The sequence below is a fragment of the Harmonia axyridis genome, chromosome 1 (genome assembly GCF_914767665.1).
Source record: "Harmonia axyridis chromosome 1, icHarAxyr1.1, whole genome shotgun sequence".
NCBI classification, from domain to species: domain Eukaryota; kingdom Metazoa; phylum Arthropoda; class Insecta; order Coleoptera; family Coccinellidae; genus Harmonia; species Harmonia axyridis.
This window is the reverse complement of record NC_059501.1, coordinates 67,730,211-67,752,468: the sequence shown is the minus strand read 5'-3', so window position 1 is coordinate 67,752,468 and position 22,258 is coordinate 67,730,211. Positions and strand designations below refer to the sequence as shown.

General features: G+C 33.6%; 1 protein-coding gene and 1 pseudogene across 2 annotated transcripts; both read right to left on the bottom strand.

The window, feature by feature from the left end:
- Nucleotides 1–1,444: 1,444 nt before the first annotated feature.
- Nucleotides 1,445–4,843, bottom strand: LOC123673812 (annotated as a pseudogene).
- Nucleotides 4,844–14,545: 9,702 nt separating this feature from the next.
- On the bottom strand, nucleotides 14,546–18,792 carry LOC123675615. 2 transcript variants are annotated; one of them, XM_045611021.1, is made up of 8 exons: nucleotides 18,424–18,792; nucleotides 18,003–18,370; nucleotides 17,849–17,950; nucleotides 17,311–17,637; nucleotides 16,693–17,254; nucleotides 16,488–16,628; nucleotides 15,905–16,433; nucleotides 14,546–15,708 (listed from the first exon to the last, which is right to left on the bottom strand). In XM_045611021.1, exons 1-8 carry the CDS (start codon nucleotides 18,435–18,437, stop codon nucleotides 15,538–15,540), a joined length of 2,214 nt encoding a protein of 737 aa, XP_045466977.1. In that variant the 5' UTR covers nucleotides 18,438–18,792; the 3' UTR covers nucleotides 14,546–15,537. The 2 variants fall into 2 exon arrangements, with proteins under 2 accessions (XP_045466977.1, XP_045466988.1); XM_045611032.1 differs by lacking the exon at nucleotides 14,546–15,708 and adding an exon at nucleotides 15,715–15,851.
- Between the last annotated feature and the right edge of the window lie 3,466 nt (nucleotides 18,793–22,258).

Below are 22,258 nucleotides of genomic sequence, written 5' to 3'. Positions count from 1 at the left end.
GCATAGCGGGTCCCCTCCTCTTTATAGTGTATGTTAATGATTACCCATTGAACCTTAATTGGAGTGAGGATAGAGTGAACTTTGAGGACTATGTTGATGATAAGAATCTGCTGGTTATAGAGTCTCTGTGGCCAGATCTCAAGAAATTGGTTGAAGAGGTACTGAAATATACCGAAACTTGGTTTGCTCAAAACAACATGGTCATGAACAAGGACAAAACCAACTTGATTGTATTCCATCCTCCAAATTCCAACTTAGAAGTTCCCCAACATGTAACTCTGAATTGCTGCAAATATGGGGTTTCAGAGGCCACTAGATTCTTAGGCGTACACATCGATGAGGAACTGAACTGGAAACAACACATAGAACATCTGAGTAATAAAATAGGTCCATCCATTTATGCTTTGAGAGTAATTGCCAAATATCTGAGTAAAAAAATTATAAAGACTGTCTATCATGCTACTATAGAGTCAAAATTGAGATTTGGTGTTATTTTCTATGGTTCGGGAAACATTCAGCCTTTGTTTATATTACAGAAAAAAGCTATAAGAATAATAGAAAAATTTTCATTCAGAGAATCATGTAAAGGATATTTCAAAAAGAACGGCATTTTAACACTTTATGCATTGTATATTCAAGAATGTTTAATATTTTTTCATAAACATAAAGATCTGTTTTCTCCATATCTGAATCTCAAGAAAAATTATGACACAAGAACTCTATCATACAATTTACCAAAACATAGCCTTTCAACAACTCAAAAGCAAGCAGAGTACCGATGTTTAAAGTTTTTTAATAAATTACCTAAAGATATACAAAAGATTGATCTACTTAAACCTTTCAAAAAAAAAGTTTTTAATTTATTATTGAACATGGAACCATATAGTATGGAAGAATTTTTTGGATGATTAAGAACCACATTTCTTTTTTGACACTGTTTCATTTCTCTTCTTTTTTGTAACTTGAATTGTTTTGAAATAAAGATTATTTATTATTATTATTATTATTATCGTCTTTAGAGGCATCGGTATATATTTCCTGATCGAAAGCTTCATTATTGACCAATTCAAGGAAGGAGTTTTTCAGTAGAATTTCAGGAGTTATATGCTTTTTATATCTTTGCAGGGATGTGTTGATGTTGATTCGGCGTCTGGTCCATGGGGCTTGCTTTGAAAACGACATGGGAATTGTCTTAGATAGGTCAAGTGAACCAATATTTTGTAGAACAAGTTGTGTAATCGATGAAAGCGTTCTAGGATATATTCTATCCGGGTTCTTAGCTCCATTAATGAGGTGTGAGACTGTAATCCAATAAATGATTTATTAACTATAATGCATTTTCGATAATATCAAATAAACACTTCTCTAAGTGTAAGGCGGCTGATACTTGTAGTTGACGAAGAGAAGGTGGAATTTGCTTCAAAATTCTAACTTGACATTCGCACTATTTATGGAACGCAGACGAGCAGTTGTTATTAGCTGTTGGATTTCTCCCTGTAGTGTTATTGCATCTTCCAATGGAAGACATTGAAGTTGAGCAGCAACATGTTTTCCAAAACTTGTGAACTCATTGGCAGTACTGGATGACGCCATCTGATTGAGAACTGCAACAGCATTGTCCAAAGAGTCATCCAATTTTCTTTTTCTTGTGCGATGACCAGAGCCGCTAGGTCTATCTTGAGAAGCTTGTGACATAATTAGGGGGCTGACCGGACAGGTAATTTGAGTATCTTGCGATTGCAAAGGGTCTTGCTCATCAGTTGTTTCTGAGTCTGCATCTCCTTCATTTGTGTCTTGGAAATAATGGCTTGTCAAAGTCTGCAATACAAAATTATACATATATACAGGGTGTTTCCAAATTAGACGTCAGCCTCAGAGGAGGCGTAAGCATCTCTCATTTGCTGTCATTTGAGCCATATTTATTGATATCCAAAAATCAACAGTTGTGTTTCTTAAAAGATTTCCCACCTTACTTCATTTTTTGTCAATTTTTTCTACGTTGACCAAGTTTGATTATAATTTTGGATTATTTTCATCAGAATAGGATGATTTTGCTTTTTTCCTACATGTCGTACGCTTTTCTGATAATCAAATCTTTTATAAAACACTCAAAAATCAAAATATTTCGAAAAACTGTTGATTTTCGGATATCAATAAATATGGTTCAATGACAGCAAATGAGTCATACTAACATGTCCTCCAAGACTCACGTCTAATTTGGAAACAACATGTATAGTCAAACTTAACAAAAATGTTCAACTTTGGAAAGATCGAGTTGAAGAAACGCCTAACACATATTTGAAAAAAAAAATTATTACTACGCACGAAACAATGAACTAAAATACATTTTGAACTGCTTAATGCTCCAAATTTGAATATGAACTGAAAACACGCAGAAAAATCAGATATTAATCTTTCCTTAATTTTTTTTTTAAGACAGTAGGATTCGAATGTTTTGCTCATTCGTTTTCCTACTGATCATCAATTTTCTCCAATCCAAATTCTCATGCTATTTTTTCCTCAGTCTCCTCTCGTAATATTTTGTTTCTTTTTAGACGTAGTCAATTTAAGACTTTAGTACCTAGGCAATAGTCAACTGCACTTTTTATCTTATTTAGGCTTTGTTTTCTCTAATGAATCCCACTTTTAATAAAATCCAATTCAAGACAAAATAATCTTCAAAAATCGAAATTTCAACTAGTTTATGCGTATATCACCGTTTGTTAATCAGTCCACAGAGCGATAATAAGAGTAGAATAATCAGAAATTTAGTAACTACTTGAAGTTTCTCTAGGTTTTATTCTTTCTGGAGTTGCTTTTGTTTTTTTTTGTTTTGGAGAAGTGACATTTATCTAACTGTATTTTCATATTGTCTTTCACTATAATGTTTTTGAAATTGTATATGGATATCAGCTTAATGCTCTATATTTATATATTCAATTATTTATCTATAAAATAATACACGCCAGTAATTTTCTGAAAATGTAATTATATCACCGATAATCATAAATATGACAAATTTTGCCATAAAATCTTTCAAAACATTGTTCATCAATTGTTGATACCGTTCAAACTGGATGACATTCTTAAAAATTCGTAATGGTCATTATCTACTGTAAAGTCGTCTTTTCTATGAATTCTTCGTCCATTACAATTCAATGAAATCCTGATGCTAAGTCGAGTTTTGTAAAATATGTTTTGTTTTCATATGTATCTATAAATTCATCAATTTGGGGGTTACTAATATCATCAACAACAGAAGGAACAAAATCATCAATAAATTATTTTGTGTCCATTCATCCATGGCTTAGTTACTTCACAATCATACAGAAAATCATCAATTCGAACACAACAGAAAGATTATTTAGAAGTGACTATAAAACAAGAATATCAACATTTTATTTCATTGGCAGTTTAGAATGATTGAATAATAATTAATTTGTAACAGTAGGGGTCTCCGAAATACTGCCGGTTTTACACACTCATAATGACTTATAATGATACACAGGGTGATCCAAAAGTACTTTGACAAACTTCAGGAGTTGATTCCTCACAATATCCATAATCGAAACAAATTTTTTGACGAACGTTTACTCCTATCTGTAATATGAGAAAAAAAGGGTTGATAACGAAGTTTCAACCAAAAATTACTAGAAATACAAGCATTTTTTTGATTTCCGAATCAATTGTTCCTACTTTATACTGGGTGTTCCTTAACTGGAGTTACGAAGAAAAATGAGAAATTCCTTGAATACTTTTAAGAATGAAAAGTCCTATCTTTACATGGGTCCGAAAACGCTTTGTTTCTGAGATACAGGGTGTTTCTTGAAATCCTATTTTTTCGTGATGCTTAGGTATAAAAATTAATCGAATCTTTATTAATCTTCCCTACAAATTGGATAATGAAGTACCAAAACTTATAATCAATTTATTCATCGCAGCTTACTGGATCTTCATAGTAATTTGAATTTGCCTGAGGATAAGTGAGAATTTTCATCAATTTTTTTCTCGAAAGCGATACCATATACGATAAGAAACCAAAAAGTGTAGTCCTGGATAAGAGTTTTCTTTTATATTTTTCTAAACTACCAGTGGCTTACCAAAAAAATTTCTGATGGGAGAAAGCGGACACTCTTCCAGAAAAAATATCACCTTGAGTAGATTTGCATATCACATGACGAATATTTTAAATTAGAATATCTATGCCAAATTTAAGGTAAATATGTATGAGTGAAAAAGTTGGATTTCAACATCTATATCTCGAAAACAAATCGTTTTCAGATCCATGTTATATGACTTTATATCTTAAAATGATCCGTGGAATCTGTCATTTTTGTTTGTACCTTCAATTTAGGAATACCCTGTATAGTCATTTAAATTTTTGGGGTGATTATTACCCCTTCCACATTTCTACGCCCTTGTAGAATATTGTGAGGAATCACCTCCGGAAGTCTGTCAAAATACTTTCGAATCATCCCATATAATTCAATAATAAGAATAATTCAATGAAACTTACCAAACCTGATTCTGTATAGTCTTGCTCTAAATTCTGCCTCAAAAAACTATCTGCTAAGGAAAACCATACTAGCTTAGGTTCATACAGATCTGATCTCGACCTCATGGATTTCTTTCTTTTAGACACTTCTTGATTGTATGTACATCTAAGGCTTCTAATTTTCTGACGAAGTTCTTTAATTGTAGAAAGCCCCGATAACGGTAACAAACAATCTTCTGCCTGGTTTCTTTTCACCCTGTTTCTAAAATCGGCATCGTTTTTTTGCCACAAACATGGATACTTTTGGTATTCTTCTAAAAATTTCACTGTATCAAACTTTTCCGCCATTTGATGACAATAATTTGTTGCAAAGTTGAACGCTTGAATGCACGGAATATAATATACAAACTACACGAGTTGTAGTGGAGGTAAACGCGCTGTCGCCCTTGCATGTATCGACTTATATTCAAGGCGAAATCAGACACGAAAGTTTCCGAACTGTCGCGAGAGTTCTATCAACTATCCAGTCACGACGAGATAGTGAAAGAGCGCTGTCGCGACTAGGGATGCAACGATACCCAGAAGGTATCGATACCATGTACTCATTCGATACTTCACACTAAGGTATCGATACTACTTGAATACTTGTTTCAAAAGTATCGATACCATGAAGTATCGAAGTATCGATACTTCAAAACAAAATTCGCAGAACATACAATAACATATTCTATGATGAAAGTTATCCTGCATTATTTATTATTTAGATCTAACCTCATTCCTCAAATGATCAAAACATCGAAATTCTAAATATTAAGTTGCTCATTGCTCAAAATCATCTCTTTTTTACCTTTGGTTATAATGTTTTATGTGGGCAAGAAAGAAATTCATTAAAGTATTATGAATTTTATTGCAAAAATATAAAAAACTGAAAATGTGGTAGGTATATAATAGAAATGAAAAAAATTAATGAAAATATGAACTAACAAGTTTAGAACTCAAAACCATTCACTTTCAGGAATAGAATTTAGAAACAACAGTTTTCCTAATCGTTTTCCAAGAAGCCTGTTTCTATTTTGAACTAAAGTGGCACCAGCTTTTGAAAAAAGCCTTTCAGATGGAACCGAGGTTGCCACCAAACACATGTATTTGATTCCAACATATACAGCTTAGGAAATACATTTTTAGTATCCTCCCAATATTTTACTGGATCCTTTTTTGAATCAATTGGAGTCAGAGGATTTGATAAGTACATTGCTACTTCATCGGTTTCCTTTCTTGTCTCTGTTTGGCTTGAGACAAGGGTTTTGTGGAAGCTCCAAAAGTCAAATCCTTCTGATGTACTCTCAGCTTGTAAATTATTCCTTTCAGGAGTTTCAGGCATTACATCGTGTTTCAATAGCCTCCTCACAAAGGAAATTGCATTTGCAGCTGCTTGCGAATCTTTAAAATGTATATTTTTGAATCTAGGATCCAAAAGTGTAGAAACAGCCAAAACAGGGATATGTTCTGCTTTGCTCAGTCTTTTTCTCATTTCAGTCAATATGAGATTGTTGAGTAACTTGGACTCTTCCATTTCGAATATATTATTTTCATAGGTATGCATTGCACAATTAATCATGGGAATTACTCTAGAGGCTGTTATGTAATCCTCCCCTGATAGTTCCTTGGACATATATTCCAGAGGCTTCAGAACTTTCATGATTTCTGCAATTGCTTCCAATTCCCCAGCATCGACCATTGGTGGGGCATTACGTCTGCCAAAGTGAATTTCGCTTATAAGCGAGGATAGTTCTATGAACCTTTCCAGCATATAGAAGGTGCTATTCCATCTTGTTTTTACATCAAGAATAACTTTTTTCAACAATCCCTCCTTAACATTATTTTGCCTCTGTCTATTTCTGAGATCGTCACATAAAATCACAGAATTCTTTATCCACTTGACAATATTTCTCACCTTATCTATCAAAGTGGATATTTGTGGGTTGGATAAGGGTGTTTCTGCTATCAGGTTGATGATGTGAGCAAAACAGGGTATATGCTGATTTCCCTCCATCAACCTTACTGCAGCAACCATATTAGCACCATTGTCTGTTACGATAGCAACAACCTTTTTTTCATTGATGTCCCAACTATTCAAAATGATTTTTAATTGTTCTGATATGTATGGCGGTCACATAATTCCTTCACATCCAACGATATTGAGTTTCTTCTCGTTTTGTGGATAAAATGGGCAGTTACACCTAAGAAACTCCTTCCTGTCATCATTTCACTCCATATATCCATAGTCAGACAAAAATGCTCAATCTCAGACATTTTCTGTTTATATACGGAATGCATAATATCATACTTCAGGTCAATATTGCTTTTGAAATATTCTCTCGATGGTAATTTGTACAATGGGCAAACAGTTTTCATTAATTTTTTAAACCCTCCTCCTTCAACTGTTGAGAAGGGGCGGTTATCTGCGCAGATGAAATAAGCTATGGTGTTACTTATCTCACTGTGTTTCACCCCACCGACTACAAATGAAGAAATATTCAGTTAAAAAAATGTATAACAATATCATTTTTATCCTACCTTCAAAACTTTTGATGGTTTTAAATGATTGTAATATATCACTGGTTATAGTAGTGGTACTAACAGAACTAATAGAATGAGTTTCGCAGCCTTCATTGAGGGAGTCTTGTTCTAATTTGGTTTCTTCATTTAAAATAATATCAGCATCTTTTGATGTGCTTGGTCTTGGAGTATCATCTGAATAACATCCTTTTGCTTTGTGGGTTCGTGTATCGATTCCATGACTCTACAAAAAGATATATAGCAGAAATTTATTTTTGTGAAATTTTCTGAATTGAAAAATTGTGAATCTATAAGAAAATTATACATATAGCTGAAATTTATTTGATGAAAATTTTTGAGTAAGAATTGAATGTAACATGCATAACACTCACCTTCAAATGTTTCATCAAGTTGGAAGTATTTCCACTAGTTTTTAAAGATCTACTGCATTGTTTTCAAATTGCAGTAGAAGAATTTAATTTTTTAAAATACGTCCAAACGTCGCTTTTAGGCGGAGGCATTCCAAAAATTTCGATTAAAATTAAGTCAGATGCTTCACTAACGCGGCAACAGAAAACGAAATCGTGAAATATCAACGACGAAAGTATATTGCAAGTGCGGTATTTCCCCTGTTTGTTCCTCCGGTTTTTCCCCGGTTTGAGAAGAAATCTACAAGTTCAAATGTTATTATTATGCCGGTTCTCTTACAAAATAACAGATGGCGCTTTTTAGTGGAAACCTACATTACCGAGATAAGGTACTTAACCGATACCCGGATTTGAAGTATCGATACCAAGTAAGTATCGCATTCAAAGTATCGATGCCAAAATTACTTGGTATCGAAACGAAAGTATCGATACTTCCGAAGTATCGATACTTTGCTTGCATCCCTAGTCGCGACAGTACGATAATAACAATTATAATTAGGAGGGCGGTTTGATAAGTCCGTGACTTTTTGAATTTCCCGGGCAGTTACTTCCAATGCAACAGTATTTCCGTCATCTGTGATATATCAGTGGACAACATTCTAATTTTCAGCAAGTTACGACGTGCAGTTGCTGTTTTATAGCCGTTCAAAGCAGACCACCTCGTGAATTTTTAGAAAATGGAATAAAGTGAATTCCGTGTGCTGATTAAACATTACTTTTTACGTGAAAAATCGATTACTGGAACTAAGGAAAGGTTTGATAAATATTACAAGGACTCGTCACCATCAATTTCAATGGTAAAAAAATGGTTTACAGAGAGTTCCGTTGTGGTCTTACCAGCACTAGTGACGCCGAACGTTCAGGTCGCCCAAAAGAAGTGATCACCCCGGAAATCGTCGATAAAATCCATGAAATTATATTGGACGATCGGAGAATGAAAGTGCGTGAGTTGGCTAATGCTGTATGTATCTCAACTGAATGGGTACGTCATATTTTACACGAATATTTGGACATGAAAAAACTCTTCGCGAGATGGGTGCCGCAATTGCTCAAACTCGACCATAAGCGCAATCCTGTAATCACTTCAAAATAGTATTTAACGATGCTCAGCCGTAGTCCGAAGGAGTTTTTGCGCTGTTTTGTTAATGTGGACGAAACATGGATCCATCACAACACTCCAGAGACCAAACAACAATCGAAACAGTGGGTTGCAGGGGGTGAACGTAGACCAAAGAAGGCAAGACAGAGTCTGTCAGCCAACTAGGTCATGGCCACAGTTTTTTGGGATGCACGCGTTGTCATTCACATTGATTTCCTCGAGAAAGGTAAAACGATCAACGGCGAATATTATTCAAAGCTTTTGAACAGATTCGACGTCTATTTGAAGCAAAATCGGCCGCATTTGGCGAAGAAGAAAGTGCTGTTCCATCAAGACAATGCACGTGTGCACACTTGTCTAATCACGATGGCCAAAATCCACGAAACTGCTACCTCATCCAGCCAATTCTCTAGATTTAGTCCCCAGTGACTATTTTCTGTTTCCAAATCTCAACAAAGGGGTGGGAGGTAAGAGATTTGAGTCGAATGAAGAAGTCATTACCGAAACAAACGCCTTTTTTGAGAGCCTCGAGGAAACCTATTATTTGGGGAGAATGAAAAAATCAGAAAGACGCTGGACTGAATGTATATATATATATATATAGCTTAAAGGTGATTAGGTAGAAAAACAAATTGTTTTTTTGTCGAAAAAAAATTGTTTTATTCAAAAAGTCACGAACTTCAAACCGCCCTCGTATCATTGCATAGCCACCATCACCTGAAAAATAATTAATTGTTTAGTAATGGATATATAAATATTTGAACTTTGTGGGTTCCGGATTGACCGCGTCTAATATTTTGTGATGTTCGACGTTTCGGCTCCGATTTTGGAACCATTCTCAAGAACCGTTGACTTTACGCCAGTGTCTCAATTTGCCTACACCCCAGGTATCATCAACGACAGTATTCTCGCAGGTGTGGATATCTTCCGTCCTGCGAGACGACATGAAATATATTTTTCTACTGTAACCTCTTTGTTACAACTCAAAATGCCCGAGAACAGTCGTTTGTTTGAGTCGTGGTTCAGATCTCTGAATTCACCTAATGAAAGGGACAAAAACCCAGGTCGATCAAACACCTCTTATCTAATATATAAAATTCTTCTGTCACGGGGTGCGTAATCGAACTCCTCCGAAACGGCTCGACCGATTTTCGTGATCCTTAGCGAGGATATTAGTCAGGGGGGAGAATCGGAAAACATCTATTTTTCATCCCCCTAAATGTTAAGGGTGGTCCACCCCTTAATTTTTTTTTTATTTTTCAGACAAAATTTTTTGTTTTTATTTTTTTATGATACATCATACAAAAATACATGCAACCCTAAATTTTCACCCCTCTACGATCAACCCTTATTTTTTATTTGGTAATTAAAAAGTTTTATTTTTTTTGCAAGAATTTTTTTTTATTTTGTCATGACTTATAATGAAAAATCTCATATGACTCTCAATTTTTCACCCCTCTACGTTCAACCCTTATTTTTTATTTGTTAATTATAAGCTTTAATTTTTTGGCAAAATTTTTTTTTTATTCTATCATGACTTTAAATGAAAAATCTCATATTACTCTCAATTTTCACCCCTCTACGATCAACCCCTATTTTTTTTCGTGAATTATAAACTTTAATTTTTTGGCAAAAATTTTTTTTTATTCTGTCGACTTAAAAAAAAAATCTGATTATACTCTCAATTTTTCATCCCTCTACGGTTAACCACTTTTTTTTATTTGTTAATCATAAACTTCAATTTTTTTGGTAAGAATTATTTTTAATTTGTCATGACAGAATAAAAAATTTCATATCTCTCTCAATTTTCACTCTTATACGATCAACCCCTATTTTTAAATCCCGATTTTTATCGTTTTTAATCTATCCACAGATCTGCAATAAGGTTGCAAGATGGCAATCAAATATTATAATTGTAGTACGATAAATTCTTATTCAGAGTGTATAATTTCAAGTTCCTTTTTTTATTTTCTGTTGAATTTTGTTTCTAAAGATGCCGGCAATTAGACGTACAAACTTAAGTCGCAGAACCCGTAATGCTGCAAGTCAAAGAAATACAAAAGCAAGTCAAACTGATGAGCAGAAACGCGGAATTAAGTTGAACGGAATCGATGGAACCGGAACCAACAAAATAGAAATGTTGCGTTTAACCCCTATAGAGCTGCATTTAATTATAACAAAGAAATTGACTACAGTACACTGCATATCGTTGCTATTGGACCAATGAACTTTATTTGTCAATATTGCAAGGCATTTAAGTTTAAAAATGAAGCCCCTGCATTGTGTTGCTCGAACATAATAAAGAAATTAACTTAATTCAGATGAAAAGGTAAGAGACATTTCTTGATTATAGGGCGGTACGAAGTTTGCCGGGTCGCGTAAAGGCAAAGGCCTGTACAGTTCAGAGCGCGAGGTCCGCGCGGCGCTCTCGATCACTCGTGGCTTTGTTTATGAATACGCTGCATGGCAGACGACAAATTCCAGTGTAATACAGAGCCAATAAATTATATATGTCTTTGTGTCGTGTTCATATTTATACGTGCTTAATTAGGTATTTTGCAACACTGCATTTTCATATTATTTTACATAAATTTGGCATATGATTCTGAATTAAAATTACTTTTTGTTTAATTGAGAATATTGTGGCGAAATACCCAATTGAACAGTATAGGTTTGTCTCGTGAATTTTAAAATCTATTCATTCCTACCTTCATCTTCCTGATGAATGGTAGATATTCGTACAATAAAAGTCATATATACATGGGTCATTATATATTTTAAATAACGAAATACAGAATTAAGTTCAATGTAACTTAGCATTTGGTAGGTTATGCGAAATGTTGCTTCCAAGGCTGTGCTTCCGTTTTAGTTTTTCAATTTTGGAAGGCCTGCCAGCTTGAATTCTCCCAGATTGAGGCAATGCTTTGTTTTTACGTCGCGAAATTGACGTTGGCTGCACTCGAATTTTTCTAGATTTTCTCCCGCATATTCGACTTTTAGCTTCCAAAAAGTTTAAAATTTGGGAAGGGGTTTTCAGGCTGTTCATTACTGCATTAAACTTAATGATGGATAAAGTAGCTTCTGGGCTTTGATTGTCTTCGAGCGTACTTGTTATGCGCTCAAATTCACTGCGCATTCTTTTAATTTCTTCTTTAAATCGGCTTTCACATTCTTCGGCGTTCATTTGTAAATCCATTGATGTTGCTAAGTCTACTTCAGCAGGAACAGAATTAGTTGATTGAACTGAGTTTTCAAAGTTTTCAAGATCAGTTGTGTTTGAATCCATATTTTTATAAAATTCCTCTGGTGCTGAATGCCCAACAGCTAATTTGGCTAATTGTATTCTGTCATGAACGCTTAGAACTGGAGACGTTTTAAATAATATACCAAATTTTTGTTCTATTGCGCATAGGTGCTTACAGAATTTGCCACCTGTGCCTGATGGACAATCACAAAAAGCAATTTTAGCATTCACTGTATAAAATAAATTGGAATCTTTTTCAGATGCAACATGGAAAATTGTATTGTCCCTTTGATAAATAATGTTAATATCTTTTGCTCTAAAACACATATTTCTATAATCAATTTGGGGTTTAGATCTTCTTGAATTTGCAAATTCCAACAATTTTCGCTTATAGTAGTTTTCGAACACATTGATGATAAAATCAACCAATGCACAAGAGTTAAAAACCTTGCACCTTTGCAAAACTATATCTTTAAAAATCCTAATTGAAGCTTCAGTGTAATTATTAGTATTGTTACCTCTTGTTATTATATTATTTCTGTACGAAATACACCATTCTTTTCTGCGGACCCACAATTTCTCCAGATGATCATATAATGCTTTGTTACTTTGCACTATATTATTACTCATCAAGAAATCATAATTCTCTTCTGAATCTTGTAATGTTGGAGCGTAAAGTATGTTCCTAAACATTTCCATCACTGTTCTTCTGTCCTCCTTTTTCACGTTATGGTCAGTTTGCCAGAGCCATCTCCATAAAGCTTGACAAAGATGGAATGTACATAGAAGTAATATGGAGTTCGGAAATACAGCTGATAACGCATTGCGCTCGGATGCACTGTCATCAGTCATAAACACTTTTGGATCGAACTTTCTATTTTCTACTTCGATTGCTTCAGTGGCAGACGCAAAAGCTAAAGTATAATTCGCTTCAGTTTGGGATGTGTGAAGAATGCATGCGATAGGAACAGCCCCTGTTTTGTTTGAAGTGAATAGAAATGTGACACAAGTATTTGTCTGATCGCAAGATCCGCTGGAGTCCACGAAAACCATTTCAGTGCATAAATTTTGAAGAAATGCGCGTCGCATTATTGGAGTAATAACAACTGCGATAAAAGGATTTTCTTTGATGACTAGTGTACCGCCGGATTTCTGCAACAAGGACTGTCTGTTCTTGAGAACTTCTATCATACTTTTTTCTTCTCGACTACCGTACTGAGAGAAACGCCACTTATCATACAAGTACTTTATCTGCCTCTCAGTAGGATTTTCTCTAGCATTAGCAAGAAGATATGCTGTACTTACATTCTGTATTTCCTTCGTTTCTTCAGAACCAGATTCAATTATTTTCATTTCATGATAAAATCTAGCAGCTGACGGAGTCATTCCCGAAATAAAGTATGACTCAAAAATGTCTTGTACTGTCTTGTTCACACGCAAGTATCGAAAAGCTTGTGCCACATTTATCCTATGGGAATGTTGAAAATTTATTTTTATCACTACGTTAATTCCGTCTTTTAACAGCACATCATTTTTTATTGTGTTTCTATTAATTTTTTTGAATTTAATGTCTATTTGTGCTTTGCAATTTTTGTTCCTAACTTCACACGACTGCCGTTTTCGTTCAGCTACTTTATTCAATGATGAGTGTTGACACACGTATAGCTTTCGGAATTCATAGCGAGTTGCATTAGGATAACGTCTTAACGTTATCCAGTTTGTATTGGTCGAGTATGAAAAATCTTTTACCCAATTGTCACATTTTTCATCCACTGTGCCCACTCCTGAAAGCTTACACTGCACTAAAATACTGAACTTTTCGTTGTTGTCCACAGCTGTTATATTGAGAATGTTTACATTTTGGCACAAACGCCCGAACAATCTTTTTAAGGTTGATTCATCCATGATGCACGCGATAGAATCAAGAGAAAATAGAAATTATAACCTATAACAACGTGAACGTGTAATATGCAACTAGTAACTGGTCAATATTACGATTCCAAGTGAGGCGGACGAGGAATTGCGACAGTTGCTCTGTATCGTACTGCGATTTGTCAAGGATACATTACATCTCACATCCTCCTAGCCAATAAGAATACTTGAGGCGTGGTCTATTTGGCGCGAATTCAAATTTCGTTTGTTTGAATTTGAGACGATATTATTGTAAGAATGCGAATCGAATAATAATAGACTAATCTATAATCTTTGATGTAAATGAAATTTTGTACTTAACTATATTTAACTGAACGAATAAAAATATTGATATTTTTACTATTCAAATTACTTTCATGCCAGACGCTTTCTAAGGTAAAGGATGAACTAGAACTAATAGATATTGAAATTAATAAATATCATTATTCTTCAAAATGAAACCAGTAATTACGAATTGATAACAAAATGGAGATTTACATCACCAGTATTATGAATGTAAGATATGGGAGTACTTCGGATAAGTATAGATAGTAAGAAGAACGCAAATGATTAAACTAAGACATTTAAAGCTATAATGTTATGAGTGTATCATTGGAGGTGAACATAAAAAATATGTAATTATTTTAACGAGATATAATAAGTTGATTTATTTAACAGAAATGAAATTTCATTGGATTTTGGTAAATTACAAAGTATAGAAACTAGCGATTTCATCGTTAATTGATTAGGAGTAAGGAGATAGGAATATATCTTTGCTTGCAAAATATACTAGGAAAAAATACAAAGAGTAAATTATAGGTTTTATTCATCATATAAATACTTTATTATACATTCAAGAGTTAGTAACTCAATACAATTGAACATATAAAAATGTAACTATGTACAAAGTAACTACATTAATAATTCCTACAGTTATTCATTTTGAAGATATACCTTATAATAGTGGCAATATTTATTAGATAATTTCAGGCTCCCAGCTCCCCTACACCTGAACCAAAATATAATATTTGTATAGGTACAGTACGCGAATCTGTAAAAAAAAATTGATCTTGTTTCAAAAGTGAAAAGTTCAGAGAGTTAATTTTCGGAATGTTATCAAGCCTTCACTAGAATGTTTATTTGTGTCTGAAATTATTTAGAACTATAACTATACATATATCACATTACCACACCATTAAATACAATTGAACATTAACAAAAATTAAACTATATGTACAAAGTAACTACATTAATTATTCCAACAGTTGTCCATTTGAAGATCTATCCGAAGATAAACCCTATAGGAGTTGCAATTTTTTTTAGATAATTACAGGCTCCCAGCTCCCCTACACCTGAACCAAAATATAATATTTGTATAGTAATCTCTAACAAAAAATATTGATCAAGTTTCAAAAGTGAAAATTTCAGTGAGTTAATTTTCGGAATGTTATCAAGCCTTCACTAGAATGATTCTTAGAAAATGAAATTATTTAGAACTATAACTATACATATATTACATTATGCCACACCTATGAATACAATTCAACATATAAAATTTACCTATTTACAAATGAGTAACTATTATAAAAATATTAGCTAAATATAATTACATTATACCACACCCTCAAGTACAAAGCATCCTGCAAAAATTTAATTCTGTTCAAAGTATTGAATAATAATCATAGAATTAACTACTTCAAAAATAAGCAAACAACACCATCACCTTTGATTATATATCAGCAAACAACTGAGAAAAATTTAGCAAATAGTTATGTATATTACAATATAAAATAAGAAGCTGTTATTTTTTGTTTGGAAAATAGGATTGTTTCTCCATTTTCCTTTTTTTTGAAACATGCTCACTACCATCTAGTCCCATATTAGTTCTAAGTTTTGATATCTCTGCCAAGAATTTATAAAGTGTGTCATCATCTAAACTTCTGATAAAATTGGTATGTTCCATTATTGCAAACTGCAAAGCATATACTGTCAACATCTAACAGAAACAAAAGACATATATGATTATGGTCCGTAAATCAACCAGAGCTACTGGACTGGTAATGTTGGTTGTTTCAGTAATTGATTATGCACAAACTTTTTAGCAGTTACGGAACCCTAAAGTAACCAGAGTTGATATACAGAACATCACATATGTATGTATATGATACCTCTCGTCTTTCTTCAGAAGTAATGGACTTATTATTTTCTCTGCTCTCCTGAATAAAGTGATTTAGATCTTCCTGGTATCGCAATTCGGTTCCAGAAGGCTCGTTCACTTGTAATTGATTGTCATCATCTGAATGTGAGGAATCTACAACAGAATCGCTTCTCGCCTCAAACAAAGATACAGCATGTATATGTTTACATAGTACTTGTTTCACCGCATTTTCAGGACACTGACACTCGTATCTATGTATACATATTTTACATATATGGCAATATCCTGCTCTACAATCATCATCACAAAGTTCTTTAATACTTACAATATAAAATTTATCATTGATTGAACAAGATGTTACCTTGAATGTTCCCAATTCTTGTGGCTTTACCTTACCTTCCATTTTCTCTGCCTTTTTGTGTGATTCCACAGTTACCTTGTGTTGATAATTATTAGCGTTAGGTCTCTCAACATTTATTATTTTGGTCCACATCTTTTCTTCAACCAGCTCATCTAATAGATCCAATAATTTCTCAACCCTGTTAACATTATAGTAAATCAATTCCATTTATACAAATAAAAATATAACATACCTAATATTACGTTGTGTTCTCATTTTATTATATTTAAGTACTTTATTTAAGCTTTCGATAGCCATATTGGTATTTATTCCTGCATTAATCCTATGACAGTGGGCCCACATTTTTATTCTTTCTTCATTCTTGAAATAAAAGCTAGAAGAAAGTAATACTCTTTAGATTCATTCTCAATAAACATTTAGAGTAGTTAGTTACTTACCTCTGCAGATACTTGAGAAAATCATTTTCCCCTTCCTCCTCCAAATGTTTGAAATAGGTTTCTTTCAATTGTAAAAATATTGAGGGATCTGTTTCTTTTAGAATTGCTCTCATTTTTTTCTTCATGTCCTGTTTGATTTGTAAATTCTTGATTTTGGATCTCCCTTGAATATTCCAATTTTTAATAACGTGCCATGTACAAAGAAGTCTTCTAGGTTCTTTGTCCGTCTTCATCACTTTGGTCCATGCATTATAATATTTTGTATCGTCATCACTCATAAAGAACTCTGCTTGAATGGATTCACCTAGTCTTGATTTGAGTGCAGTAAAAAAATGCTCTTGTATAGTTTGGTCCAATCTATTTGAGAGCAGAAAGGCAACAGGAAAACCCATGTTTTTCTCATCTTTAACTAAAACAATTGTTAGATCCCAGTTATTCCTGTTGGTTCCATGTGTACCGTCGACACAAATGATTCTTTTAAAATCTCTCAACTTTTTTTCCATAACTCCGTTCATGTAGGCCAAAGCAAAATCTTCATCCCTCAATCCAGGACAACATTCACCTAAAATGATATAAAACATTCAGCATTTTGTTAATTCATTATATAGATTACCTCACCAATTCTTTTGAATAAAAACGCATAATTTTCTCCTCGTCCATTCCACTCTTCTACTTTCAAGGCAGTTGCTACCATATCGTCAGCATCCCTTCTTTTGTCAAGGTTAAATTTTCTCATTAAATATGCTAGATCTCCCCTCGTTATTAGATTTAGTCTATCTAATTTGTCATCTCGTATGATCCTAGCATCTTGAATAATTCTTTCAGTTGATACACCGGCAGTTAACTTCTCAACAATAAGGTTTTGTTGATACTCAGTGAGTCGTTTTGTTCTTAGCTCATCATTATGACCCACATGTGTCTCCACAAATGTGACTGTGACAATTCCTAATAAACAATAATATGTAGAATATTAATTTAGATACTACTATTTATATGTATTGGATATGTTCAGTGAATCAGTCACTGGATTCGTATGCTGGTTGTTTCAGTGGCTGATAATCCACTAAACTTTAAGAAATTTGACATTTAAGAGACCCCAACGTAACCTAGTAGATAAAGGCAACATATACTGTATCCATAGTGTTAATATAGTTACCATTTGTTGCAGTTTTAACTAACATTCTTGAAGGACATACTCCTTGAATGTGAATACTGCCTCCGGACTTCATATGGCGTTTCTGACCTACACATTCGTATCCTTAAAAATAAACAGTTATTTTCTTATAATAATCCATTCAATCAGGTCTTACCTCTATAATCACTTCGGTTACAGTTGTAGTTTACTATTGTTTCCCCATTCTTAGTTTTCAAAGTCCTGACACAGACATAATCAACTTCTCTATTCTCCTTTCCTCGCCATGCTTTAAACTCTTCATTGCTCTGAAAACTTAACATACTTTCTTTAATATTTACGTCATGGCTCGTTGCTAAATGTTTGTCCAAATCATTATAGCATGAAAACTTCTCTCTGTTTTCCCCTGGGCAAACAGAACACATTATATGCTGCTTCCTATTCGTTTTTGCCGATTCGTCATTATGAATTTTAAGAAGGTGCCTCTTTTTGTTCCATACATTGGTAAACTCCTTTTGACATACTTCGCAAATTAGTGGATTCGCACTGCAAAAAATACGTGCATTAATGCTAAAAAACATTTAAATAAGGAAGCTTACCTAACTGACTCCATAATTGAACAATTTAGAATTCAAATAAAGGTATATTCAACTTAGCAGTGAAAACTGCTTTTTTTAAATATTCACGTTGAAGCTTTTCCTAGATTGGTGGTATAGAAAACAGTAATAATATGGAATAACTTTCTTCTGGACACAAGTCAATTCGCTCTAAACAATAGGTGCAATAATTCTGAAGTAGTACAGAAACACACTGCTAACAATCGTTAACTGTCTGTTTCTAAATGGTTTTTGTATAAATCCCGCCAGAAATTCTCCCTCGTCGATTGACAAACGACTTCACACGATCACAGTCGAAGACATGGCGCTGTTGATTGGCTAGGAGGTTGTGAGGTTTAATGTATGCTGATTTGTCACACGCAACGCAGCATATTCATAAACAAAACCACGAGTGATACAGAGCGTCGCGCGAACCTCGCGCTCTGTACTATACAGGCTTTTGCCTTTACGCTGCCGGGTCAGCTAGTATTTACATAAGTATTTTACAATCCGAATCTTTAAAATATCTGGTACCAGAAAAGTCAACATACAAAATTTACGAAATGGAAATATATATATGTGAATTCGAAATTTATAAATGTACAAAAATAAAGAATGAAATTTTCTGAATTTACAAATTACTTCCCTGAAGAGGTAAAAGTCCTCGCTCTTTACTGAGCCAATCTTCCTCCACCGAAGTAAGGAGAGTAAATACTTCGGCTTGTAAACTGACAATTGACAATGATGGGCTCTCTTTTGACGAAGGACTCTCAATGTAATCATCAAACTTTCAACGTTTATCAGGAATACCAATCAGGAATTTAGTGAAGAAAATATACCCAAAAAAAAAACCCTTTTTTTCAGGGTTTTATGAATAAAATAGAGAAAAACAATTATAACAATTTCGCAGCGATAATTATCGATATACATTCAAAGAAACCAGAAAAAGAAAAAATTAGACAGTTTCACTGTATCGGGTACATATGCACGAAGATACGCATTAGCGTACGCCCAGATTTTCATCAACTTTTCTGTTTAGTTGAATATTATTCAATTTACAATGTAGCATGCTACACTACAAACGTAAAAAAATGACAAGGTTCGCGCATTGACAACAATATGCGAAGTGACCCTTTTTTCATTTTCCTTCTTTACCATGACACCGTGCGCGAAATACTTACTTCGCACACTGCATGTAAACTATATGGGATTTTTATATTTTAACCTTTATGTTTCTCAATCAAGCAAATACCTACCCAAGAAATCATTTATTTATTAATGTATAACAATAAATGACTTAAAAGCACAAATACAAAGTATATTTTAACACTAAATTGCATCTAATTTGAAAAAACATTTATATAAATTACCTGTGCCTAAGAAAAATTTATTAGTACCTATTATGTTGACATTAACTATGGAACCATCTTCTTTAAGGCTTAGATCCCCAACATTTCTCCAGTTGACAGTCCCCATTTCCATTTTCTTTCCATTGGAAATGAGATCTTCTCGTAGAGTTGACAAAACATCTGTTAATGCAGATATGAGCTGTGGAATTGATTTTGCTGCAGACGTATGACCGGTTCTCCTATAATTAAGGCTTTCAAATTGTGATAAAATTTAGCACTACCTAATTCTATTTATTATTTACAATGTTAACATTAATGGTGCAGCCAGTGCACGAACCAATATTTATTCATAAACCAGATAACTCAAATTCAGCTCGTGATATCGTAGTTTTGGGAGTTGGAAGACTATCCATTTTTGATTTGCAAGCAACTGCCGTAGAGGTGACAGCACTTGATCCTGAAATTTCACAGTCTGAAATTTTATTTGATATTTGAATTTTATTGTTGATAGAATCTTCCACATATCCTTCGGCCACAGTCGAAGATTTCCAACCTCCATGTCGCTTCAAAACACATATATCGGCCCCCGTATTAGCAAGAAGTATGGTTGATGTTCTCCGCAAAATATGCCAACAGCAGATTTTCGGATATTTTTCTGGCTTTATTTGCTCCACACTACTCTTTAAATTGCTGATATGTATTTTCATATTGGCGCCTCGATTTCCCCGGTCAAAGATTTGATATTGAATTGGCCGAGGAATTGGCCGCATCTGTCAAGTTAGGTGGGATACTGCTTACTTCATCGTCGCTCGAAATTTCCATTATTTTACAGTTATAAATATCACGCACGAAATTAAAGCGAATAAAAACAGTTTGAGCCAGTTCAATACTATTTTTCATATCAAGCTAAGCATGTTACTTATTTTAAAACAATATTTTTGACGTTTGTAGAAAAAATTTTGTTTCCATCTCATGCGCGAAATACTTTGGTGATCTCGACTATTTTCTTTAACTCGGCTGCGCATCTTAAAAAAAAATCAGTGCTCGATCACCGAAGTAGCATTTCGTGCACTAAATTTTCAATTTTTTTTCATTTTTATTTTTTTTTTCATTTTCATTTTTTTCATTTTTTTTTCAACATAAATAAATGAAAAAAAAATTTTACAAATAAAGGGAACGACTATTTACAATAAAAAATAACTTTTTTCTACAAAAATAAATAAAAATTTTTTCAAAAAAAATAGGAGAAAACTATTTACAAATCTCCCATCTCCGAAACTTACTCCATACTCCTCCTCTAGTAACACATTATTTGACAAAGAATTGCAATGGACTAGTTTAGTGATGTTGATAATACTATATTTGACACGATAGAATTAAATATATACAATACAAATATAACTATTATATCTATCTAAAAAATGCAGTTTGGAAATTCATTATTCTCAAAACGTGCTCTATGGTTAGAGTTATTGAAAACTGTGAAATCATTGGCTGACCCAGGCCATCGGGCAACTACATCTAATAACTTCTGGTTGCCGTTACTTACAGCTTGCACATTTATTGAAAAGTATCAAGTAGCAATACGATAAAATCGATGTTTGTTTCTCTTATTTCATTAGGACCAGGCATCTTAATGAATTGGGGATAAAGCCTACCAATAGTAAGAGTCACCTTAACTATAATTCTTGAAGCCGTTGAAAGATCCATACCAATGAAATCTGCAACTTGACTCAAATGTCCAGCACTTGCATAATATCTCAAGGCTGTTAAAAGCTGATCTATTGCAAATGGAAAGTTTTCAACCATGGAAGATATAAAGCAAGCTTTCCACTTAGACAAGACAAAAAGCAGATATAAAATTTTCATAAAAAACCACATGTGTAATACACAGAATACAAAAATCATAGAATAATGTTATTGTGATATATGGAACAGTGTTTCCAACTCAATACACTACAAATACCGCACTTCATAGATTCAAACGTCTTGGAGGCTTAACCATCCTTTTCGGCCTTGACCCTACATTATAATCAGATTGCTGAGAGAAAATATTCTGTCTATCACTTTTCTCTCTGGTATTATTCTCATTTATGTTAGGTTTATACATCATATTATACTCAGAATGATCAGATGAAAGCTCAGAAACAGCTTTTTTGTCATCAAAATCAAACCAACTTGGATCTACATTAACTGGTGATTCCATATGTGTTTTTTGTATAACGTTCTCAACGTTCTCTGGGTCATCCACAGCTTTATTCAGCAACAATTGGTCAACATGTCTTTTCTATATCGTCTCATTATTTATCTATTTACATAAATATGTTTTTGTACCAAGTACTTCTACCACCACAGCAGATTGCCAACTACGTTTATTAGGATTTCTATAATCTCCACACAAGACTTTATCCTCCACTAAAAAGGTTACGTCCCTACTGTTCTTACATTTTTCAATGTATTGACGTGTTTTAATTTTACGATTGAACATT